Below are 26951 nucleotides of genomic sequence, written 5' to 3' on the forward strand. Positions count from 1 at the left end.
CCGTATCCTAGGTGCCTAGTACAGTGCCTGGCATTTATCAGGAGTTTAAGGAATGTTTTTTCATTTGTTTATGTTAAAAACCGTAAAATTCATAGACATGGAAAGGCCCATCTTTAATATGATCTAAAACTGAAAGTAAGCATTACTTGTAATAGAGAAATATTAGAAGCTTTCCCAGTACAGAAAGATGCTTGCCTCCTAATGTTTAACACAGGTCCAGAAATTCTAGCTATAGCAATAACAAGATCATGAAATTAAAGGTATAAACATCAACAAAGTGGAGCCAAAATGGTTCCTATTTGCAGGAGACAAGATGTTGTACTTAGAAAACACTCAAGAACCAAAAATGAAATCGAAGATCATTAATAATTTCATTAGAGTATGATTTAAAGTAAATCCACAAAAATATCAGCATTTCTGTACAGTAGTAACAAAACCCAGGAGAAATCAATAAGAATAATTTCACCCAAATAACTACAAAATGCATATTTGGGGTCTAACTTACTAAGACACTTTGAGATTTATAAAAATATAACTATAAAATGCTCTTTATAGCAATAAGAGAAGATAAAGAACTATAAAGCTACTGTTCATGGTTTGGCTGTGCTAATTTAATAAAAATGATGAAACTAGTTTAATTTATAGATTCTAATACTATACCAATCATATCACCAAGGGGTAGAGTTAGACAAAAATAATAACATTATTTATTTAGAGTAACAAAGGGTCTATAATCTCAAGGGGAGTCATTTTAAATTATAGATAGGAAGTTCATGTCATAAAGCAGTTACAAGAGAAGGGAAAGAGATACTTCTCACATTTATGTTTAAGTGAACAATTCTTAACCAATAAAAAGAAAGAGGCAATCAAAACAGACAATTTTGATTACATAAAAACAAAAAGCTTTTCAAATAAATCAAACAAATAAAATTGATTAAGACAATAAAAACAGCCATTGTAGGGTAGGAAAAAAATCTTTGCAACAAATACCACTGATGTTAGCATAATATCCATGATATTTAGGGAATTGGCACAAACATATAAGACCAAGAGCATCCCCCAGTAGATCACAAAAAGAATTGTAAATGGTATAAATGACCATGTGAAAAAATGCTACAAATCACTAATACAAGAAATGCAAATTAAAACAATTCTAAGGTTTTGCCTTATACCCTGAAAATTGACAAAGATGTCAAAAAATGGGAGGGAATAAGTGATGTTGGAGGGACAATAGGAAGACAGAGACACTAATATACTGAAGCTATGAACTGTCATAACCTTTGACCCAGATGATCCACTATACTGAGGAAGATAAAGACAGAAAAGACACTATAATATTTACAACAGTATTCACTGTGGTAGCAAAGAACTGTACTGTCACCAAGGCAATATTCACAACGGTTGCAATTGTTAGGGATATAAACTGTAAATGAAGAAGATATTGTTTTGAATTGGGGAATGGCTAAATAAATTATTACATATGTACGTAACAAAATGTTATGCAGTAAGACATAATGAATATGAAGAATTATAAGAAACATGATAAGATTTATATATACTAATGCCAAATGAAATAAGAACCAAAAAAAATAAAAACCCCAATACATATAATGACTACAATAATGTGCCCTAAATAAAAAGATCACTGAAAGGAAATCAATATTAAAAATCAGTAATGATCCCAGAGACCAGATAAAGAAATAGCCTTCCCTCTTCTTGACAGAGAGGTGGGGGACTACAAGGGTGGAATGTTGCAAACATTGACAGACAAAGTTCTTGTACTGGGTGTTTTTGCTTGATTGTTTTCTTTGTTACAAAGGGAACTTAAATTTCAAAATGGAGAGTAAGTGATGGAGGGTGTTTTTCCCTCCCAAGAAATAACTTAAAATTATATATTATATATATTATAAAAATTAAAGGTACCAATAAAGCTTTTTATTAATGGGCTGTAAGAGAAATATGAAGGCATGATGCTGACAGTAGCTTTAAGTAAATAGTTGCAGGTGGTACTTACCTGAATGTAGCTTGGTGCTATGGCTCTTTTCATCTCCATGTCTTTTTTCCATTGTAGATAATTTTCTTGATGTAATTTGATTAGAGAAGGAAAGCTGTGTATTTTTTTTCCTGGTCTTTCTGTCTTAAAAATAGCAGATGGCACTCTCTGCAGTGGGCTTGGGGTTAATAACTCTGACCTACTTATAGGAACCCCGAACTCTTGGCTCATGCATTTTACCATTTCTGCTGAAGGCAACAGATCTCCTTCTATAACATCCTTGAGTTTGTGGCTATGACAGATGGAGTCGAGCCTATAAGAGATCATTAGGACAGCTCTTCAATCATCTTCATGCTAGAACAAGAATTCCCTCCTAAATATCCCCACCACTACACCCCTAAAAAGTTCTCTTCATTTTGTCCATGGTGGCTTTGTACTTTCCACACACACAGTTCTGGGGCTTCCTAAAGAGTATGAAATTAGAATGCGTCTATTTCCCTCTTACTTTTCTCCAGAATCCCCAGTCCATGCCATAGCAAAGTCAACCAGTGAAAATATGATTTTGAGTGTGTGGAAATGAGTTCAATCACATGCAAGCATGTAAAATACAAACATCACCTCATTATATAATACACTGATTCCCAAATAGAGTGTAAGATACTTGAATAAAGACAGTATTTATACAGCTTGATAACCACTACTCTCCATAACTCCTAATATGGGCTTTTGCAGAAAAGCTCAGTATATGTTTGTTAAATAAATGAATACATCCAGTAGGTGAATATTACTCTTCCAATTCCTAGTTGAACGACTGTGTGATTTGTTCATTTATCTGTTCAATGAATGAATTAATCCATTTCGACAAACAGCACAGGGCACTACACTAATTTCTAGAGCTGCAAAGATGAGAAAACAGACAGAAAGGACACCATAATATTTACAACCGCATTCATTGTGGTAGCAAAGAACTGTGAACTGCCAAGGCAATATTCGCAACAGTTGCAATTGTGAGTGTTATTGTTTTGAATTATAGAATGGCTAAATAAATGATTACATATGTAGGTAATGAAATATTATACAGTAAGAAATAATAAATATGAAGAATTGTAAGAAACATGATAAGATTTATATATACTAATGTCGAATGAAATAAGAACCAAAAAAATAAAAACCCCAATACATATAATGACTACAATAATGTGCCCTAAATAAAAAGATTACTGAAAGGAAATCAAGTCTGCAAATCAATATTTAAAATCAATAATGATCCCAGAGACCAGATAAAGAAATAACCTTCCCTCTTCTTGACAGGGAGGTGGGGGACTACGAGGGTAGAATGTTGCAAACATTGACAGATAAAGTCCTTGTACTAGGATTTTTTGCTTGATTGTTTTCCTTTGTTACAAAGGGAGTTTAAATTTCAAAATGAAGAGTAAGTGATGGAGGGTCTTTTTCCCCCTCAAGAAATAACTTGGAAGCCCCAGCTTCCAAGGAGCTTATAATAAGAGGGATGAAGCATGTGTAATTCAAGATACACCCACCCAACCCCATTTCACACCCCAACACTCAGAAAAGCCTTGTGAAAAACAATGCTTTCCCCCTTTTAGTCTCTGCTTATACTTGGCCAAAAGCAGAGGGGAAGAGATGGAAACAGAGACAAGAACAGAAGAAGAGAGAGGAGAGAAAGAGATGGAGGAAAGAGAGACAGAGAGAGAGCACACTCCAGCAAATGTTCAGACATCCTACAATATCTTGCTTTTATGAGAATTTGGTTATCTTTTTCTCAAAATTTCCATCTAATTAGTTCTTCTGTTCAAATGATCCACAGCCTATTCCAATGACAGTATCATTCGCTGACCCTCACTCAAATGCTTTATGCTTTTCCCTGTCATGTTCCTGGATTTCCTCACGAGTACATCTTAATGGACTACTCTATTCTACCATTCCCCTGCCATTCTGGTTCTCTTAAATATATCATATTCTTCTGGAGTCATGTTCTGGTCCTAAGTCACATATGCCAAATCCCAGTGACATATCTATGAGGTCAAATTTTACCTCCTTGTCCTATGATCTCTACCCCATTTATTACAATACTTTGTACATTTATATATAGACATCTCAGGTCATGGCTTTTATGTTAGATTTTTTATATGTCTTGTGAATTACTTATCCTCTCTCTTCTCTTCTTCCCTTCTATTCTCTATTGTACCAGTCATGGTAGATCTATGGGGGAATTTTTTGTCCCATTTTTCAGTTCAGGTATGTTAAGTTTGATATGCAGATGGGTTTTCTGGGTGATATCCATCAGCAAGTTGTAATTAGAAGACTGAAACTTAGAGACGTCAAGGCTAAATATATACACACATATGTATACATAGATATATGTGTGCACAAATATATATGCACACATAGGTATGTATATACATACACACAGATACATATACAGGCACCTATATGCATATACACACATAGATACATACATATCTGCACATGCCTATCTAGATACATGTATGTTTGTGTATATACACATATATGTATATGTGCACATGCATGTGTACAGGAATGAAAGTCAACTGCATAGAGGTGATAAATGAAGACATCGAAGTGGAAGAAGCTTCTAAGGGAGGCAGGAAGAAGTTAAACCAGCAAAGAATGAGAAGTCATACTGGTAGTAGAGGAAAATCAGGGAAGCAGCATGCATACATTAGTCTTATGTTCAGTTTGAGTACAACATTTCAAGAAAAAAACTCAACAAACTGGAGAGCTTCCAAAGGATGACAGCCAGGAATGAGGACCAGTTGAAGTGATCAGAGACATTTAGACTGGAGAAGCAAAGACTCAGAATAGATCCTCTTTTTTTAGTACTCAAAGAGTTATTCTTTAGAAGGAATAGACTTGTTGTTTGATCCCACAAGAAAGAACTAAGCACAAGAATGGTAGTTGCAAATAGAGAAATTTAAGCTTGCTGTAAGGACAAATTCCTTAATGATTATCGCTAGATTATTTTCAGCAATACAATGATCCAAGGCAATTCCAAAGGACACATAATGAAAAATGCTGTCCACCTCCAGAGAAAGTACTGATGGAGTCGAACTGCAGATCGAAGCATACCATTTTTCACTTTATTATTTTTTGTGGTGGGTTTTTTTATCTGTATTTTCTTTCACGACATGACTAATGTGGAAATCTGTTTCACATAATTGCACATGTATAAACTATATCAAATTGCTTACCCTCTCAGGGAGGAGAGAGAAGAGGGAGGGAGGGAGGGAAAGAATTTGGAACTCAAAATTTCAAAAAATGAATGTTAAAATTTGTTTTTACATATAATTAGGAAAAATAAAATATTTAAAAATTTAAAAATAATAATCAGAGCTATTCAAGAGTGTAATGGACTGCACTGGAAGGGAGTGGCTTTAAAACAGTCCTTAACAGTCAAGATATCACCCTGAAATGTCATTGATTCTCTCGGAAAACAAAGGACAAACAACAAGTAAAGGCTCCATGATCCTTTGTCCATCATGTTGTAGAAGGGCTTTTTTTCAGTAAGTATGGATTGGATTAAATGGTCACCTTCAACTCTGAAATTCTATGATCCTATGAAACTAAATGAGAAGAGAATAAAAAGTGCATGTGGGGGGTGGTGTTAATTAGCAGTATCAGTTGTAGAAAGAAGATGCAGATTAAAGAAAGGCAATTGGATTGGATAATTAAGAATTTATGAAAAATCAAGGAAACCGCCCTGATATTCTAGAGTCAGAGGGCAAAATAGAAATGGAAAGAATCCACTGATTGCCTCCTGAAAAATATCCCAAAAAGAAAACTCCTAGGAATATTGTCGCCAAATTCCAGAGCTCCCAGATCAAGAAGAAAATACTGCAAGCAGCCAGAAAGCAACAATTTGAGTATTGTGGAAACATAATCAGAATAATACAAGATTTAGCAACTTCTACATTAAGGGACCGAAGGGCTTGGAATATGATATTGCAGAGGTCAAAGGAAGTAAGACTAAAACCCAGAAACACCTACCCAGCAAAACTGAATATAATTCTCCAAGGCAAAATACGGATTTTCAATAAAATAGAGGACTTTAAAGCTTTCTCAATGAAAAGACCAGAGCTGAATAGAAAATTTGATTTTCAAATACAAGAATCAAGAGAAGCATGAAAAGGCAAACAAGAAACAGAAATCATAAGGGACTCACTAAAGTGGAACTGTTTTGCTTACATTCCTACATGGAAAGATGATGTGTGTAATTCATGAGACCTCAGTATTAGGGTAGCTAAAGGGAATATACATATATACATACACACATACATACATACACACACACACACACACACACATATATATACATATATATAGATAGAGGGCACAGGATGAGTTGAATATGAAGGGATGATATCTAAAAAAAATCTAATTAAGGGATGAGAGAGGAATACATTGAGAGAGGGAGAAAGGGAGAGATAGAATGGGGTAAATTATCTCACACAAAAGTGGCAAGAAAAAGAAGTTCTGTTGGGAGGGAAGAGGGGGCAGGTGAGGGGGAATGAGTGAATCTTGCTCTCATCTGATTTGACTTGAGGAGGGAATAACATACACACTCAATTGGGTATCTTACCCCACAGGAAAGAAGGGGGAAAAGGCAAAAAAGGGGGGATGATAGAAGGAAGGGCAGATAGGGGAAGAAGGTAATCAAAAGTAAACACTTTCAAAAAGGGACAGGGCCAAGGGAGAATATTGAATAAAGGGGGACAGGATAGGAGGGAGCAAAATATAATTAGTCTTCCACAACATGAGTATTGTTGAAGGGTTTTGCATAATGATACACATGTGGCCTATGTTGAATTGCTTGCCTTCTTAGGGAGGGTGGGTGGGGAGGGAAGAGGGGAGAGAATTTGGAACTCAAAGTTTTTAAAGCAGATGTTAAAAAAAAAGTTTTTGCATGTAACTGGGAAATAAGATATACAGGTAATGGGGCATAGAAATCTATCTTGCCCTACAAGACAGTAAGGCAAAAGGGGATGGGGGAAGTGGGGCGACAGAAGGGAGGGCTGACTGGGGAACGGGGCAATCAGAATATATGCCATCTTGGAGTGGGGGCGAGGATAGAAATGGGGAGAAAATCTGTAACTCAAAATCCTGTGGAAATCAATGCTGAAAACTAAAAATATTAAATAAATAATAAAATATTAAAATTTAAAAAAAAGAAGGGATATTGAAGTTGAATGGGTTTTACTTAAAAAAAAAATACTGAAGTAAATCTTGAATATAGAAATTCTACTTATTACCCTACTCTATGGATTCTACACTTCCAATAAACTATCTTGTAGTGGCTTGCCTTCCAGAAATGATGAAAGGGATGATGATGTTACTTGGGGTTCTTTTAGGTTATGCATGTACAATCATATTAAATATATTTTCACATTAGTCATGTTGTGAAAGAAGAATCAGAACAAAAGAGGGAAAGCATGAGAAAGAAAAAATAAAAATTGAAAATAGTATGCTTTGATCTGCATTCAGACTCCACAGTTCTTTCTCTGGATGTGGATAGCATTTTCCATCATGAGGATGACATTACTTGTAGTTATAATTCTCAACTCTGAACCATTTAGGTTATGAATGATCAAAGTTCTTTGCTCAGGAATCTAGGAAAAGGCAAATCCATCAACCCTGACCACTCCACTGTCACCAACCTGTATGAAATCCGCTCAGAGGGAAACAGGCAAAGACAAGCAGACAAAGAAATCAAGGGTTTAGATTATCTGTTTATATATGCTCTCCCTGTCCACTGCCACCATGGATAAGTGACTTAAACAGAACAATTTTGGAATTGGCTCATCCAAGTATTCCCAAAGTTCATCTTTTGTAGTTATGTTCACTCCTGAGAGCTACGGTCTAGGAGGGAGACTAAGAAGCTGGAGCTCCTCCATAGGAGGACCTTGATTAGTTCAAGAGTGTGGGGGTCCAATCTCAGCTTGAACCCTCCCAATGACAGGGATGAGGCAGCCTGTTTCCCTGCTGGACAGCTCTACTGCTGAGGAAGTTTCTAAAGACAATCTTTCTTGCTAAAGAAAAGACCTAAGGAGACATAATTTCTATCTTCAAATATCTGAAGGGTAGGTCAAAGGGCAGCTAGGTGGTGTAGTAGATAGAATGTTGGGCTTGGCATCAGGAAGACTCGTCTTCATGAGTTCAAATCCAGCCTCAGACACTTACTAGCTGTGTGACCCAGGACAAGTCACTCTACCTTGTTTGCCTCAGTTTCCTCATCTGTAAAATGAACTGGAGAAGGAGATGGCAAAGCCACTCCTCTATCTTTGCCAAGAAAACCTCAAATAGGGTCACGAAGAGTTGGACGTGGCTGAAAACAAGTGAACAACAGCTATCAGGTCGAAAATGAATAGGATTTATTCCATTTAGCTGTGGTTGGGAAAAGTAAGACTGGTGAATGTAAGATTTTAGCACATCTCAAGAAAAAGCTTCCTAATAAGTTAAGCTGTCCCAACAGTGGAACGAGCGACCTCATCATTGTCACTAGAAATGTACAAGCACGGACTGGCTGATCCCTTGTCAGTGGTGATGGGAAAAGGATTCATCAACAGAACTGGAGATGGACTGGGTGATCTCCAGGATTCCTCTCTCCTTCTCTAACACTAGCAAGGGCATGTTCCTTGGAAATATTTTTATTTAAAATTTAAGAAAATCCGTAATCATTTCAGGAAGATGCTTAAGTTACTCTTGTATCCTAGCAATCAGTTCAAGATAAAACATAATAGAGTGGATTCTAACTTTATCAGGGCTTGAAAGGACGGCTGAGGAATCAGTCCTCTGACAAAAATCGTTGACTTTTTCACTAAAGCTGAAAGAGGTTTGCAGAGATGGATGTGGTATAGCATTGCATCCAGATCCGTGTACAGACGTTCGTGAAATGTTAACTCCGAGTTATAAAAAACTTTAAACTTTCCTTCTTCTGAACCTGGTACACTGTAACAGAAGACCACAAGTTATGATAACAATAACAACAGCAACCAACAACAACAATAAAATAGCCTTTAAATGTTGTTTTAAGGTTTGCGAAGCACTTTACAAATATCGTCTCAATTTGCATTCACAACAAGCCTGTGGGGTAAGTGCTACTATTATTCTAATTTTAGGTACTTTAATTACCCTCCATCTGACAAATGAGGAAACTGAGGCAAGCAGAGGTTATGTGACTTGCTCAAGGTCACATAGCTAATACGTGTTTGAGATCAAATTTGAACTCAGTTCTTCCTGAGTGTAAGTCCAGCATTCTATTCACCATCTAGTTGCCTCTGAATAGGGATGATCTCTGGGTTTTGTCTAAAGTCTCCCTTTCATTCATTACACTTTAGATTACATTGCCCATAGTAGGCACTGGATGTTTCATCTGATTGGCTATGACAGGTTCTTTCTTATCCAAATTTTGCTTTTTTGGTTTTCTGTGATTTTGATGGCACACTTTCTATAAAAGGTAAGTCAACCTTGGAGAATTTTGCACAAGTGTTTTCAATACTCCACTCTAAAAATAATGGTCTTTTGCATTTTAATGAACTGTGTGTACAAACTCAAGGAAATCTTTCCCTAAATCAGCTGACAGTGTACTTGAACCTCACTTTTCTGTAATGAATAGTCATGTCTGAAGTGAGGGCTATTTCTAGCTTTAGTAGCTATTAGCTTATTAGCTAGAGTATCACAAACCAATTCACGGACGACTAAGTCCTATGGCCAAAGATCCATTTTGAGCTGGTACACAAGAGCCAACTTGTCCTGTGGCCAAGGGCTTCAATTCCAAGCTTATCTAAATTGACAACTAGCTTGTTGGATACATAAAAGAAAAGATGATTCATGAACAGGGAACTTGTTCTAATAATAAAAGCAGCTCGCATTTATAGTTGAGAGTTTATAAAGCACTCTCTACTATATAAGGCTCCCCCTTTCAGCTTAGGTAACATTCAATTAAACAAAACAGATACTTTATAGGCTGTATGAATTGTTTGGTTACAGCAGTTAATGAAGGTCAGTGGTTAGACCCTTGCTAGCAGTATGATGCTGTGCCTCATTTTCCTCTGCTGTAAACGGGGATAGTAATAGCATCTACCTCCCAGGGCTGTTGTAAGGAGCAAATGAGTTTATATTTGTGAAGCACTTTGCAAACCTTAAAACACTATGGAAATGCTTTTATGATTAGCAAGCAGAGAAAAAAATTTCCCTTACAACTCTCAATCCTTAGTGTGTTATTTTAATTTGACAGCTGTTTTGGCATTGGAGTGGATTTATTTTAAGTAGTTGGGATGTTTGGAAGGGGAGTGGGTTAAGTCCAGTGGTGTTTTGTTAGAATCTTAGCCCAGGAGTCAGGAGACCTGGCTTCTGAAACTAGCTCTACTATGAACTCATCCCATGGCCTTGCCTTCTCTTGGAACTCAGTTTCATCATCTGTAAAGTGAAGGGGTTGAATCAAATTTTCTAGGCACACCACTTTAATACGTGAAAAGCTCCACAATAACATCTACCTGGGTAACCCCTCCACTAACACTGCTCACGAGCTGCTTGGGCCAAAAGAGAGTCATCAACCCTTGGTGGCTCATCTCCTGGTGACAAGCTGCCATCAAACTCAGGGAGATTAGACAATGGACAACAGGAGGCATGTGCCATCACTGAGCTCATGGGTGAAGGCTGCCCTGTGCGGTAGGCTCTGCCAGAGCTTGTTTTCTTTTAGCATAGCTCTCAAGAACCCTGTCACCTTGATATCAGGATGAGGTACAGGAGTAAGACCTCAGTGCAGAAGAGAGGACAATAACCCTAAAATCTTATGATTCTACAAGCAACCTTAACAGCAGGGCTTTAAGTATCAAGTACAAACAACTTAGCCTTCCTTTCATTTACAATACCCAAAGCATACAAATGAGGTGCTGGTGGAAGCAATTAAAATAATATATAAGAAAGTGCTTTAAAATCATAAGCACTACACAAATATACTCCTGTTCCTGAGGCCAAATCCCAGATACTTACTAGCTGTGTGTGCCCTCATCTATAAAATGAGCAGGAAAAGGAAATGACAGATGAGGAAACTGAGGCAAACAGGGTTAAGTGACTTGCCCAGGGTCATACATTGTGCTATCTACCTGCCCATAAATACTAGCTGTTATTATTAACTAAAGTATCTACTTCTGGCATAACAGCCCTGGTGTTTACTATTTACTTGAGAGAAATAACTTTTCTTTCATTTTAATAAGGTCATTGCTAATAATGCTAAATGTGAATAGAGTATCCCAAACAAACCATTATTAAAAATTCACCTTCCAAATAAGACACTTCAGTTTTGGAATTTTAGAGAAGAAAAGAATTGCAGATAAGTTATGTTCATTTTAAAGAGAGAATTATAGAACTAGTGTTATTAAGGTACACAGACTAAAGAGCTCAAACCCCTCCAAATACATTCTAGAAGAAACTCATCGCTGTCTTATTTAATTAGCTAAAGACAATGAATGTAGGTCCAAATTTGGCTTGGAAAACCAAACAAACCCCCCAAAAAAGCTTTTCTTCTTATAAAAAGGAAAAGAAATCATTAAAATTGCTTACCGATTTGGATATCTTTCCCACAGCCTCCTCAGACCTTCCTCTGCTAACCCTTCCAGAACAAAGAGGTGAATTTTTCCATCTAACAAATGGAATCCAGTAATCACATCCTGGTCTAGATTTGTCTGCATTTTAATTTTCACCTTAAAGGCTGAGAGTGCCTCTTGAACATCTTGAGGAGGGTAAGATTCCAAGTGAAGAGCCTTGGCATTGATTTCAGTGATGCCCTTCAGGAGAGACCTCAAGAAGTCAACTTTTGAAGAATCAAAAATATAGATCATACGCCCAAACCGCTCACTCGCTGCTCTATCTTCCCCTCCCCGTACTTCTAACTTCAGAGGCGCACATAATTCTATCCTCAATCGAAGCAAGGAGGAGTATTCAAAGTAGTTGCCCATGGGCATTGGAGCAGACTGCAGAGTATCCATTGGATCATGACCACCAAAGCTTTTCCTACGTCCTTTGTAGTCCTTTTGGGTGTAAGAGGCATTGGGTTTACATCTGTGAATGGGCACAAACAAGTCCATCAACCTTTGGCCAAGCAGCAGATCACCAAAACTGACCTTAGCGATCCCATAAGGATCCCACTTCTTGTTAATGGCTTCTAATGGGTTTTCTGTTACGTCATTGTAAGTAATATGACTCACGTGGGTCAGATTTGCATCAGCTAAATCTTCCCCAAATAGAGAAGGTGCAGTTAAATATACCTCCTCTTTTCTATCTCGGTCATGGATTTCAACTTCCATCGGTGGCCCTTCCAGGTATTCTCGCAGATTTTGAGGGTCCAATGCCCCTAGGAGGATTACATTGATATCCTCAAAATAAACATGTGTTCCATAGGGTTGTCCTTGAGTCTTATGAACAGGAGTGTTATAAAACCTGTACTTACAGTATACTGGAACACACATTTTCTAAAAAAAGAAAAGAAAAGAAAAATAAGATTACTTACAGAAACTCCTAGAATTCTTGTTCCTTCCTCCATCCCAATCATTTTTTTTTTTGACTAAAGAGCACAGCACAAGAAAGGGCACAAAAGATATTATCTGAGAAATTTGTATTATTAGAAATGGGAGGATAGGAGATGGGAAGGAGTTCACCGTTTCTTGTCTTCATGTGCTCTTCATTCCTACCACACATGTCATTCATTCCCTGAATCCTACATCTCATTTCCCACCTCTTTGCTTTTGCATAGCCTGTCCCTCACACCTGCAACACCTTCTCTCTTAGAATCCTTAGCTTCCTTCAAGGCTTAGTTCGTGAGCCACTTCTTCCAAGAAATCTTCCTTTCCTGATCTGTCTCTCCCCAAATCATCATGCATATATTTCTCTGTTTTACATCATTTATCCTCCCTTATAAATTGTAGGCCTCTTGAGGGCAGGAACTGTTGAATAAATGAATGGAAAAGCATACCTTATATGGTTACTCGGGCTGGCATAGTGGCTAAGGAGTTCTCTTTGGAGCTGGGAAGATCTGAGATCAAGTCCTGGCCCTTGAAAAGTCATAGCTGCTTCGTATTCTTGACAACTTTCTAAGACTAGAAGATGACAACTTGCATAGAGGGTGTCTTCTCATTTGAATATTCCCTATGCCACTGAAATTTTAAGTCTAGTCCTCTGTCCCCTATGCCTTGCTCTGTGCCAGGGACAGTGCTAGCAAGTCCTGGAGACATAAATTCTAAAGAGACTGAGAAAGGCCTGCACATTCTCTGAAGAAGGAAATAACACACATAGGGAAGTGGTGGCTATAGAACGGTGCTTTGTTATGGCAAATCATAGGGCTAATGAATGAGCCATGGGGCAGGAGGTTAAAATGCCAATCACCATTAAGCAAAATCAAGATGGTAGAGCAAAAGTAAGGACTTGCCTGAGCTCTCCCAAATTCCCCTCCACATGATGTTAAAAATAACACCTCAAAACAAATTCTGGAGTGACAGAACCAACAAAAGGACAGAGTGAAACAATTTTCCAGCAGGTCTACAACTTAGATAGGTCTATCTCACAGGGGTGAGAGTGGAAGACAGTCCAGTGCAGCCTGATGCACCAGCTCAGGCCATGTCCAAGCAAACCAGCAGCAGGCCTTGGGTTGATGGAATCAGCAGCAGCTGTAGCTTCTGGAGGTCTCAGCCCACAGATGGTAAGGAGTTGGAAAACTGGTAAGGAGATAACAGGAGACCTTTTGCTGGCCCTAAGTGTAGGACTCCATTGCATTGTCCTTACCCAGTTCTGGATCACTGTCTCAAGGAGAGGAGCTCTCAGAAGAGCAAAGACCCTAGTCACAGTTCCAGGGTAGAAAAGGATACTTGTGGTCACTCACAGACCAGAGTACAGGCCAGGAAAGCAGTGACCACACCCCTGCTTAGATCATACTACCTTGGAAGAACTGAAACATACAGACCCCCCAGAACTAGCTCTGAACACAGCAGCATGAAAAACCCGAGGTGTGGGACAGACAGTGTCCCTGCACCCTGGGAACAGAGCTCTACTGTAACATAAAGTTAAAATCAAGAAAATGGCTGGAAAATGAGAAAATATCAACAATGAAAAAGAGCCTGACCATAGAAAGTTACTATAGTGACAGGGAAGATCAAAACACAAACTCAGAAGACAAAAATCAAAGATCAAAGCAGCTCTATGCAAAGCCTCAAAGAAAAATGTGAATTGATCTCACACCCTGGAAGACCTCAAAGAGGATTTTAAAAATAAAAGAGGCAATAGAAAAATGGGGGAAAGAAATAAAAATTAAAAAAAGAAAATGTGAAATATCTCATTGGAAAAACAACTGACCTGGAAAATAGATTGAGGAGAGATAATTTAAGAATTATTGGACTACCTGAAAGCAAGGATCAAAAAAAGAGCTTAGACATCATATTTCAAGAAATTATCAAGGACACTTGCCCTAATATCCTAGAACCAGAGGGTAAAATAGAAATTTAAAGAATCCACCAATGACCTCCTGAAAAAGATGCCAAAATGAAAACTCCCAGGAATATTATAGCCAAATTCTAGAGCTCCCAAATTGTTATGGTTTCATCAGTAGAAGACATGTAGTTTGGGGCGGCTAGGTGGTACAGTAAATAGAGTATCGGCCCTGGAGTCAGGAGGACCTGAGTTCAAATCTAGCCTCGGACACGTGACACACTTACTAGCTGTGTGACCTTGGGCAAGTCACTTAACCCCAATTGCCCTGCCCTCCTCCCTCCAAAAAGAAAGGAAAAAAAAAAGATGTAGTTTAATGGAACTAACCAATCAGTAGAAAGAGTGAAGTGCAGCAAATAGCACTTTACAAATATTATCCCATTTTATCCTCACTACTACCCTGCGAGGTAGGTGCTATTACTATCCTCATTTTACAGAAGAGTAAACTGAGGCACAGAGTTGCATGGCTGGTGTCTGAGGCAGGATTTGAACTCAGGACTCCCTGATTCCAGGTCTAGAACTCTATCCACTGTGGTACCTAGATAGTAGATTCCTGCATGACAGGAGCCTGCTTCAAAGACTAGAGGCACTCTAGATGGCAACTTGGTAACATTTCTTACACAACAGTCCCTTTTCTCTGGCATTTGGAAGACAATAACTCAGGTCTTCCTATGATCACAGCATTTGGTCATAGGAATCAATCCTTTGTATACTGCTTCTCGGAAATAGCTAATGGCCACCCAATATACAATGACAAGATCAACGTACAAAAACCCTTCTGCAGGAATTATAATTAGTTAATTAATTGAAATTAATTAATTAAAGAGGTCAAGGGTAACAGGTGTATTAGAACAAATCTATCACACAACAAGATGGGAGAAGGGTCAGATTCAACAAGATATCATGGAGCCCTGAATTAGCAGTAAAAGACCTAGTTTATTCTACCTCTGTTAATCCTTCATTTTCAAAGAGGACCAATGACATCACAGGGTAACATCTTGACTTCAGTGAAGCACAGCAGTGCAAAGTCATCAGCCTCACTCTCTCTTCTGGAGTCACCAAAGTCCAATGGCAGGACAAAAGTCAGGATGATTGCCGATGGCCTGGGATGCGGTGGGAGACCTTGGCGTCCTTAATGTCTTGCCAAGCTCTAAGAGCCCCATAGTGCCTGCATCAGCCACCTTCAAGGCCATGGGAACAAACTGTTCTCATCCACCCATTCCATTTGGGGAAGTCTTCAAATGCTTCGGGTGGATACCCCGCTAACTCACCTATGGGCTTGTGGCCCATGTTACCCTCAACCTCGTCTAGCCCACCTGCCAAGGTGGTTTGACCAGTGTGTGGCCACTGCACATGCTACAGCTTCTTGGAGCCACAGATGAGAGTAGACTGCCAGGTGGACACCAAAGATGATGGATGAGCATCCCTGAAAAGCGCTAGGCTAGCTCTCACACCAGAGGTCCTAGCCCTCCCTGAACACCCCATACAACCCAGCAGGAAAGCTAAAAACCCAACAGACAAGCCAACAGTCTCACTATTTGGACAATGATGGAAATAACAAGGGTAGGACTATCGCTCCTAATACTTGGTGGGTTGAGGTTTCCACAGATTCTCAAAAGAATCAGAGAAATCTTATTCCCTAAGTGGAATTAGTCAAATCAGCCTATGCAACAGGATCTGTATTTTTCTGCCAGGAGGGTTAATGCCATTGAAGATAATTACTTAGATTCCAATTTTTATAAAACATCTATCTCTGGGAGGGAGACAGAGAATAACCATGTCGACACAGCAAACAGAAGACATCAGTAAAAACGTACTTAAAAGGCTTATCGCTGATAGTATTTTGGCCGTGATAAAACCTGGCAAAGGAAGCAATTCAGGAAGAGAAATCTGTTCAAAATTTGGTGTTATATGGGAGTAAGAGAAGGTGAGAACACTAACTGAAATACCTGCAGTTGATTAAGAGGCACAGGACCTCTTGGAAGGTGAGCGAGAGACCTGATCTTTATAATCAAAGGGTTCAAATCCTGCTTCTGTTTCTCAGTCATAAGTGGGACATCTACTGTTAAATTCAAATAGCAATCCAAAATTTTGGTGTTCTTTTCCTTAGCATGACTGATTACAGTTTTCTGTCCTGCGGAAAAAAACATATGCACCACAGAAAAAATCTTTATTCATCATTTATTCACCATGAGTCAAATGAAGGCTACTTCAGTGCTCCGATTAATCGGAGAAGGAAGGACACTTTTCTAATTTTTCTGAACAAATTTAAAATTTAACTCTTTTTAAATTTAAATTTTTCATTGCACTATTGTTCAGTCATCTTTCAGTCATGCCCTTTTCTGCGTAACCCCATTTGGGATTTTCTTGGATATTGGAGTAGTTTGCCATTTTCTTCTCCAGCTCATTTTACAGATGAGGAAACTGAGGCAAACAAGGTTAAGTGACTTGCCCAGGCTCACACAGTTAATAAGTATTTGAGGCCAGATTTGAACTCAGGTCTTCTTGATTTCAGGCTCAGCACTCTATCTCCCACACCACATAGCTGCCCTCAAATTTTAAATTAATAATGAGCTAATAAATACAAATAAACAAACACATTAAGTTTTCTGAAATCAAGATTTACAGATCAGGCATCCCTCCAAAGTATAACTACTGTTGGATGGCACTGACTTTACTGTATTTGGAAAAGGTCCTTCCTGTCTGGCATAAGCATTGTGTTTATTCAATGGTCACCCTATGAGGAATATTAAGGAAGGCACCCAAAGGCATACAAGATGACACTTTGATCCAAGTACCAATTCCTATTAGCTTCTCAATTTATAAAGATTCTACTGTGTGCAAGGCATTCATAAAGGTCACACACATAGCCAGGAACTGATCTGATCAGAATAAAAACCTCTGTGATGATTGGTTCCTTCTTGTTACAGAAAATTCTTCAGAAAAGAATTCAGAAACAAGGAAAATTATTCTAATCATTACAGACTATATAACACATGCTCCAAATTATGATTTTTAAAGATTCCCATAGAACTCAGTTCTAGAATTTTGTATTATCTGCTGTTAGATACCCATAAATACAGAATCTCTATAATTCCTCTGAGGTGACATAGATTAGGTCAAGAACTGGATAATTCTGCAACCCCTCATAACCTGACAATTCTATAATCCTAAGATTTTAAAATTGTTTTTGAGTTTTAGTCATCTTTTATATAGAGAAAACCAAAACAGTCAAAAAATCCCACCTCACTATTTTGCAACAATTTTTAAAAATCATTGAATATGACTAGGATTCTGCACGTCATAGGAAGAAAAAAGTACTATGATTCTGAAGAAATACTTTTAACTCAAATATTTTGTATCAAAGCCAGCAGGGGGAGCTCATCATATTTGAGTACAAACATTGAGTAGACCTGCAACTATTTTCAAATTCTAGAACTGAGTTCTATGGGAATCCGGAAAACAGAATGGCCTGTAGCAACTGGCTTACCTTCAAAACAGTCTGGGGATAAAAATTCAGTTTATGTGTTTTAAAAATCATAATTTGGAGCATTGGAGGAAAAAATCACCAATAGCTTGGCCTTACTTTTTTTAATTTGATTTATTTCAATTAACAAAAATCTATATTTCCTCTCTCCCACTTCTCCACCCACCTTGGGGCTAAAAGAAGGCAGAGGGAGATGAGGAACCTTTGTAACAAACCCGTTTAGTCATGAAAAACAAATGGCCTTATTTATTGTTTTTAATATGCTGTCCCAAATATATTCTGCATGTAACTTGCCAACTTCAGGCAAGTGGCTCCTTCCTAAAAATATAATTACATACAATGCATAAAAGTTCCCCTAGTTGACAAACTATTTAATAATATCCTTATTCATACATTATATAACTAATCCCCTCTCTCTTTATGAAATAATGCTCTAATTATAGGTTGGTACAAGCTTACACACCTCAGGTCACTGAGCCCCCTAGAAAGTTACCTCCTCAAAGGCCAATCCACTGATCATCCCATTCACAATATTGCTCTTATGAAAATAAATGCCCCATTAACTTGTTTCTTCTGATGTGGTTTTGCTAAACCAATTAGCACTGCTAGTCAGCACGTACCTATAATTATAATAAAATTTGCTTTTTCCATATAAATACAAACATGGAAAGAAAGTGAGTTTTAAATAATTAAAAGCTATATATTGAAAATGTTTAATTCTGATCATCTTTGGCCGCTCTGCCATCATTCCACACCATTCCCTTACTCCATTATTCCACAGTCATTGCAAAAGTGGAAAGGGGGCCACACTGGACTGAATCTTGAAGGAAATCCAGGATTTCAAAAAGTGGAGGTGAGAAGGAAAAGCATCCCAGTCATGGGAAACAGCCATTGCTAATTCAATGAGTCTTCTTCCTAGTTGGTAATTTATCAGTTGCTTCTCAGATCGGACTAGATCATCATTGCGTTCACCTCATAACGTGGCGATGAAAGAGGTGACGAGCTCGTTTGAGGAGTAGGAGAAGTGTCCACAGCCATTTTCTCATTCTTTCTTTGTGCTCATATAATTTTTTCCTCTAAGGAAAGGAAAATGCAGCTAAAAAGGAAAACTCTCAGATTGCCCTTGGGGAGGCAAACAGAGTTGATGGAACGTTGCATTTCCTTCATCTCTTTGGATCTGTTTCCTTAGTTGAAATGCATTTTTTAAGCTAGTGGAGCCTTCTAGTTCTAAATTTATGACCTTGCACTTGACCTGTGTGCTCAGAAGTCACTGGCATGGGAAATTTATATTGGGAGCTTCCTTGTGAGAATGTACACGATCTCCAATGTCATTCCCTGATTTAAAAGCTATGCTTTTCTGAATATTCTGATCTACTTTTAGGGAGAGGCACCAAAAATTTTAAATTTACATTATATGTATATTATATATATATGTACGCACATATTCATAAATCAATAAATTTTAAAAATATTTTTAAAAAAATAAATTTTTAAGAACTGTGAAAACTACCAGCAAGAAGAGGCATGACATCCAGCTCTGTAGAGAAGATAGTTTGTCTCCTGGCCAGTGATAATTCTGACTCTTCCTCATTTGTTCTATATCTCCTCCTTCTCTTGCCTGGAATTCTTCTATCCTTTTCTTTAACAATGAAAAAGGAAGGGTCAGTGTGAAGAAAGAAAGGAAAATTAAATATAATACGAAAGGCCAAGTTGGCATAAGATCATTCTTGGAATGAATACTTAAGATTTTAACTAGACATTTCAAACCATTCTCTTTACCATACCATTAAAGACTTTAAAACCTATTGAGAGATTTTGTTGAGGTTCCTCAACAACAACAAAAAAAAATGAAAAAATTTCCATGTTCAATTCTATCTTGGGCTTGGCATTAGAGCCTATTGAGATGATTTGAATATTGACTGTTATCTAATGTATCCGCTCTCCACTGTAGCTCTGATTCACTTCAGATTGGATACACACAGCTTCTCTTATTTCAAGTGTTGAAATATAATACAATCACTAGAGACCTACAATCACCTATAGACAACAAGTCATCAACCAACATTAGGCATCATTTCTAACCCATTATGAATCTGCCTAATTCATAAGCTATGTTAAGCTCTCTGATGAAATTAAAGTATAGTGATATTGACAGTATCTTCTCAATCTGCCAGTCCACCTATCTGCCTTAACATAAAAGAATGAGGTTAGTTTGGTATGGCTTGTGAACTGGTGCTGGGTCCAAATAATCCCTGAGAGTGATTCCACCTTCATTTCTTTTCCTTTCTAGTACTTTGCTGGAAATTCATGTAAAGCTAACTGGTCTGTAGCTTCCAAGACTGATCAAAGAATCATAGATTTAAAGCCAGAAAGGACCTCGGAGGTTATTCATGATTAGATGCCCAATACTCTCATTCTACAGATGAAGAAGCCAATGCCTTAAGAGGTGAAAACCTGGCAAAGATCACACAAGTAGCAAAGCTGGGATCTGAACCTGGGCCCTCTCACTCCAAACCCAACATTCTTTGCCCTGTACCATTCTGCCCACCCCCATTTTCCCTTGAAAATATTAAAGCAAAATTTGTGCACGTTAAATTTGCTAATACACCTCCTTAGTCTCAGTGACTTCTGAAAGATTGTCAATAGTGTTTCTGAGACTATATCCTTAAGTCTTGTCATCAGCCTGGGATGCAGTTCATTTGAACTTGGAGGAGTGAAACCAAATTTAAAACCAAATGGTTTCTTTCTCCTTAGCTCCTCACCCATCTTGGGATTCAATTCTCTCCAACCATATTTTTTATACTCTCATGCTCAAAGATCATTTCTCTTGATGGGAAAAGCAGTAGGAGTTGAGTAATTCTGTCATCTGTTAACATGATACCACGGACTCAAACAGGGAAGCCTGTCCTTCACAAAATCAGAGAAAAATACGAGAGTTTGAAGGGACCCAGTTTCCTTCTGAAAATGAGACTGGAAGGGTGATTTTCCCATTTGAACCTAAGAGGTCAGAAGTCCAGAATTTCTTTCACTATTCTGCAGCATACACCTTTCTTCCTGTTGTTCTTGCTCTGAACATAACTTTAAAGAGCTCTTTGGTGGTCCTCAGAAATCCTCACCTGATTTGAAGCTAAGATTACAACCTGGGTCTGTGCAACTCTTCTGTTTCCTTAATTATGGTTCTCTCTTTCACCTTTAGTACATATCCTTTTAAAATGCGAATGAATTCACTAGAGAGGTCTTTGTTTGATCACACGGGTTCGTTTAACTGGCTCCCTTTTCCTTCCACACTATGATCTCATAATTTTGATACTGACCACAAAACATCCCTCTGCATCCCTTTTAGGGGCTTTTTTCAAACATTTTTGAAATTTTGTTAAAGTATTATAACAATGACGTTATGATACATCACAAACTATAGTATTGGTCTTTAGTATTATAAGGTATGATTAGGCTAAGCATTCTTTTTCTCAGCTATTATGGGCAGTTAAGTTTACATGGTCACTTTCTCCCAAGAGTCCTGTCACTTTGATGCTTCAAACCAAGTCCCTATTGGTTAGAATTAAGTTCAGGGCAGCAATGCTGCTTGTTGTTTCTTCAACCTTCAGAAAAAAATGAAACTGTAGCCAAAGCAAGTCAAGAATTTATCATATTGAGACATCAGACAGATGCCCGAACAGCTTATGCTGTTGATCATTACTACAATACATCTTGCTTCTATGTTACTTCGATCATTTGTATTTGGAAGCATTCATCATGCAGTCTATTGTCTGTAAGATGCTCCCCAAACAATATCACTTCCTATTCTCTTTTATCTTGGCCCAAGTACTACCGCGTTTCTATCTTCCAGGTTCTAGATTCCCATAACCTTCTAATATGCAGAGCTATCCCCCTTACTGCTTCTATCTGAGCCATTTCTTTTAAATGAGTTATTGTTTCCATTGCTGTATTCATGTTATACATGCCACACATCTGAATTTTAGGCACCTCTGAGCTAATATTCATTTCAAGTTCAATTTGCTCATTACCCATCCTCTGTCTCCTGGTATATGAAAATCTGAGGTCAGAAATATTGTCCTTCTCTTATTAGTTTCTCTGGCAAAGGTCACACAAGTGGCAAAGCCGGGATCTGAACCTGGGCCCTCTCACTCCAAACTCCAAATCTCTCTTGAGATTTGATCCCTGAATTTCTTTATTACCATTGTAAGTAACAGCAGGGTTTTTTTTTAATTAAAAATACTAAAGGGCAAATTTCTCCCTTTCCCCTCAGTTTCAATCTAAAAACTTCCTGACTTGGTCCCTTTGCCACATTCATCCTGGTCTTTGAAATCTTCACTCTATTTTTTTTGCACAAAGGCCATGACTATAAGAAGCTATGATCCCATGCCCTGGTACTTCTATTTCAACATCTTGACACTCTGTAGGCCCTTCTTTTTCTTAAAAAAGAGAGAGAGAGAGAGAGAGAGAGAGTGAGAGAGAGAGAGAGAGAGAGAGAGAGAGAGAGAGAGAGAGAGAGAGAGAGAGCTTCCACTGAAAGAAATAAAAATACAATCTATATCCCAAAGTCCTTCAGTTTTCCTATTCAAATGCTTCAAATTCACTACCAATACAATCCAAGTTTCATCTAGTAATAGACATTCACCTGCAAAAGTGGGTAGGAGTCCATGGCAGGGCTGTGGGGGGCGGGGGGGCAGGGCGGGTAATGGTTTGAGGAATCCTACTAGGCTTTCCTATGTACTCATGTTCCGTGTCAATGCATAGAAAGGTTGGAAGAAAATCTACCAACTTCCCATCATCAAATGACACATTTCTCTGGGCTTCAGCTTTAGCAAAACTATTTATCACAGCACAATTTCTTTTTTTGGATGGGCACATGGAAAAAGGACAAGAAAGTATATTACCGGTTGTCAAGGGGGCAAATCTGAAATCATAAATAGAAGCACAGAATACTAGTTTTGGAAAGAAAGTTGCAGCCTATTTCCCAAAGAGATCAAAGAAAGAGGAAAAGAACCCATATAAACAAAAATATTTCTAGCAGAACTGGAAACTAAGGAGGAACACATCATTTGGCAAGAACGTTGAACAATTGTGGATTAATGGAATACTGCTGTGCTACAAGAAATGATGAGAGAGATGGTTTCAGAGAAACCTGAGAAGCCTTGTATAAACTGATATAGAGTGAAGGGAGCAGGACTAGGAGAACAAGTTATACAAATAACAACAGCATCGTAAAAACAATTCTGTTCTTAAGAACAATTCTGATTAATTCAATAACCAAAAACAATTCCAAAGAACAGATGAAGGATGAATCATGCTACTCCCTCCTGACAGAGCTGTGATAGATGGACTCAAGATGCAGAATGCATCATATTTTTGGACATGACCAATAGGGGAATTTGTTCTGCTTTATTATGAATATTTATTACATATTGTTTTTCTTTTTTCCAGTGGAGGAGAGGTGAGAGAGAGAAAAGCATAAATGTTAATTTAAAAAACCATCAAGTTATTTTGTGGAGGCTTGGTCTCTCTATCCTGCATCCAGGCCAGAGGTTGAGTGGCTACCCTCAGGCTCAATTCAATTACCAACTGGCAGGGGAGCTTTGACTTGCTCCACTTCTACCCTCCATTTGCCCCTCCTTAGGCAGCCTGGTGGCCTCTTGCTTCCAGAGAGACTTTGTGCAGACACTTGATCAACTTTAGCCTAACTGCAGCTCAAAACTACTGAGCCCAAGTAATCCACTAACCTCAGCCTCCCCAGTAGCAGGGACCACAGGCACGGTCTACCACACCAGGCAAAAATTAAATGTTAAAAAGAAAGGCCATTACAGGAAGGTGGACTCCAGTTCAGTAACAGAAACAACTTCTTAACAATTAGAGCTGTCTGAAAATGGAATGTACTGCCTTGTAAGAAAGGGAATTTTAGAGGTATTCAAAGAGAAGAGAGATGGCCATGTGTTAGGGATGGTCACTGGGTAAAGGATTAAAATAACTACCCTCTAAGATCCTTTGAACTCTTAAGATTCCATGATATCGTCTTTATGGGTTAGTCCAATAACCCACTGCAACAGAAATGGGCCACATAGAATCTGTTTGAATACCTCCCCCCTTCCTTGTGTGGAGCTTTCTTCTTCACAAAGTAACCTCTTCTGTAGCTAGATATTTCCAATGAGTCTTTCCTTATGTTCAGATGAAATTTGACTCAATTTAAACTTCTATCCATTAGTCATAGCTCTTCCACTTGGCGGAACTATGGAATATATATTCCCCCTTCTCCATAACAGCCCCTCAAATAATAGGAGAAATCTATCATATTTTCCTTTTATATTTTCTTTTCCAAAGCAAACATTACCAGTTCCTTCAACTATAGCAGAGCATCTTAGCATACTACAAAAGAGCTAATTATAATTCAACTGAAAAGTAGTACCTAAAAATTGCCATTTTCCCCATTATTCAGAACTGGGTGCTCTTTTATTTATTTCTGTTTTTCCCCAGAACCTTTTCTTTGGAAAAAGAAAAATTTACATTTGTAGTCAGAGGTCCAGAGTTCAAATACTGACTCTGCCACTATCTGTAAGTCACCTAAGGGTAAATCACCTAATCGCTCTGGGTCTGTTTCCTAGTCTTTAAAATGAAAAGATTAAACAAGATGACTTTTAAGCGTCTCTTCCATCTTTAAATTCTACAAACTATGAATTTTTGAGGGACATTGAAACACTTCTAAAATTCTTGCTAGCTATGAGGAGCAACACTGAAAGTGAACTCCATCTTTGAGAATTTGTTGCCTATAATTCCACCACCTAGTTTTTTTTTCTATTTTCAAGTCTAATTATGTTCTACTGTATAAGTGCTCAAACTCGTTCAGTCCCCAATACTTTGCATCTTGAGACTGTCCATAATAATGGATGAGCTGCCCAGGGTCAGTTGCTTGCTTGTTTCTTTGGACTCAGATTGTTTTTCCACATTAAGTCCCGATACTTTTGACAGATTCCACCTGGATATTCACAAGGAGAAAATAAGGGAGGGGGGGGAGAATCTTTGTTAATATCAATAACAACAGTTCATATTTATACAACACTTTACAATTTACAATATACTTCCCTTTTACGATCCTATGATATGGTAAAGAGTGACGTATTGCTACAAATGTAAGCTCTACTTTTCCTTCAAATCTGGCTTTTATTAAACCCAAATGTAGCCAAGAATCTGTTTTTCTTTTTGGTGTTTACCTTTTTTGTCCTTTCAAAAAGATCTCATTTTGGGGATTCATTTTAGGGATTCAGACGAATAGGGTATTTTTTTCCTTCCAGCCCCAGGCCCATGTGGTGGGAGGAATTAAGTGGCGGATCAGAGCAGGAGTGAAGAGCCTGCTGAAGGTTTGCGTCAGGTCCGGGTTGGTGGTTCTTGAGGAAGGAGGAGTGCTGGGGTGGCAGAGACGGCTGTATAGAAATAGCTCTGAAATCAACGGCGCATCCCCTCAAGCTTGGAACAAAGTACTCTTTGCTCTACAAGCAGTCATACCCCGACGAAAAACTCAAGGGTCAAGTAAGTTGGCTGGGAACATGGCCAGGCAGTGAAAACACACCCAGATTCAGTCTCAGACTTTGGAATCCTTCTTTGGTGACAAAGAAGACCAAAACATACAGCCAGAAGAAGTCAACAAAGTCAAAGAGCCTACACCAAAAGCCTCTAAGAAAAACATGAACTGGTCTCAGGCCATGGAAGAGCTCAAAAAGGATTTGGAAAAGCAAGTTAGAGAAGTAGAGGAAAAATTGAGATGAGAAATGAGAATGATGCGAGAAAACCATGAAAAACAAGTCAATGACTTGCTAAAGGAGACCCAAAGAAATACTGAAAAAAATATTGAAGAAAACAACACCTTAAAAAATAGACTAACTCAAATGGCAAAAGAGCTCCAAAAAGCCAATGAGGAGAAGAATGCCTTGAAAGGCAGAATTAGCCAAATGGAAAAGGAGGTCCAAAAGACCACTGAAGAAAACACTACATTAATAATGAGATTGGAGCAAGTGGAAGCTAGTGACTTGATGAGAAATCAAGATATTATAAAACAGAACCAAAGGAATGAAAAAAATGGAAGACAATGTCAAATATCTCATTGGAAAAACCACTGACCTGGAAAATAGATCCAGGAGAGATAATTTAAAAATTATTGGACTACCTGAAAGCCATGATCAAAAAAAGAGCTTAGATATCATCTTTCAAGAAATTATCAAGGAGAATTGCCCTGATATTCTAGAGCCAGAGGGTAAAATAGAAATTGAAAGAATTCACAGATCGCCTCCTCAAATAGATGCCAAAAAGAAAACCCCTAGGAATATTGTCGCCAAATTCCAGAGCTCCCAGGTCAACGAGAAAATACTGCAAGCAGCCAGAAAGAAACAATTTGAATATTGTGGAAAAACAATCAGGATAACACAGGATCTGGCAGCTTCCACATTAAGGGACCGAAGGGCTTGGAATACGATATTTCAGAGGTCAATGGAGCTAGGATTAAAACCAAGAATCACCTACCCAGCAAAACTGAGTATCATGCTCCAAGGCAAAATATGGATTTTCAATAAAATAGAGGACTTTCAAGCTTTCTCAGTGAAAAGACCAGAGCTGAATAGGAAATCTGACTTTCAAACACAAGAATCAAGAGAAGCATGAAAAGGTAAACAAGAAAGAGAAATCATAAGGGACTTACTAAAGTTGAACTGTTTTGTTTACATTCCTACATAGAAAGATGATGTGTATGATTCATGAGACCTCAATATCATAGTAGCTGAAAGGAATATGCATATAGATATGCGTATACATATATATACATATGTGTGTGTCTATGTATGTATATATGTAGGTGTATATAGATATATATACACCCACATACATACACAAAGGGCACAGGGTGAGTTGAATGTGAAGGGATGATATCTAAAAAAAAATCAATTTAAGGGATAA

At 38.1% G+C, this 26951-nt stretch overlaps 1 protein-coding gene across 1 annotated transcript in view; it reads right to left on the bottom strand.

Annotated features, from left to right (window-relative positions):
* The window catches only part of CFAP92 (cilia and flagella associated protein 92 (putative)), a 76167-nt gene that overhangs the window by 15339 nt on the left and 33877 nt on the right, over positions 1-26951 (bottom strand). The window contains exons 3-7 of the mRNA XM_036739646.1: positions 19507-19635; positions 16459-16643; positions 11597-12408; positions 8786-8980; positions 2159-2306 (exon numbers count right to left, since the gene is read on the bottom strand). Of these exons, the coding sequence (XP_036595541.1) occupies positions 2159-2306; positions 8786-8980; positions 11597-12408; positions 16459-16643; positions 19507-19635 (1469 nt within the window). The remainder of the gene's footprint in view (positions 1-2158; positions 2307-8785; positions 8981-11596; positions 12409-16458; positions 16644-19506; positions 19636-26951) is intronic.

Source organism: Trichosurus vulpecula, chromosome 9, assembly GCF_011100635.1.
Source record: "Trichosurus vulpecula isolate mTriVul1 chromosome 9, mTriVul1.pri, whole genome shotgun sequence".
In the NCBI taxonomy this organism is placed as follows: Eukaryota; Metazoa; Chordata; class Mammalia; order Diprotodontia; family Phalangeridae; genus Trichosurus; species Trichosurus vulpecula.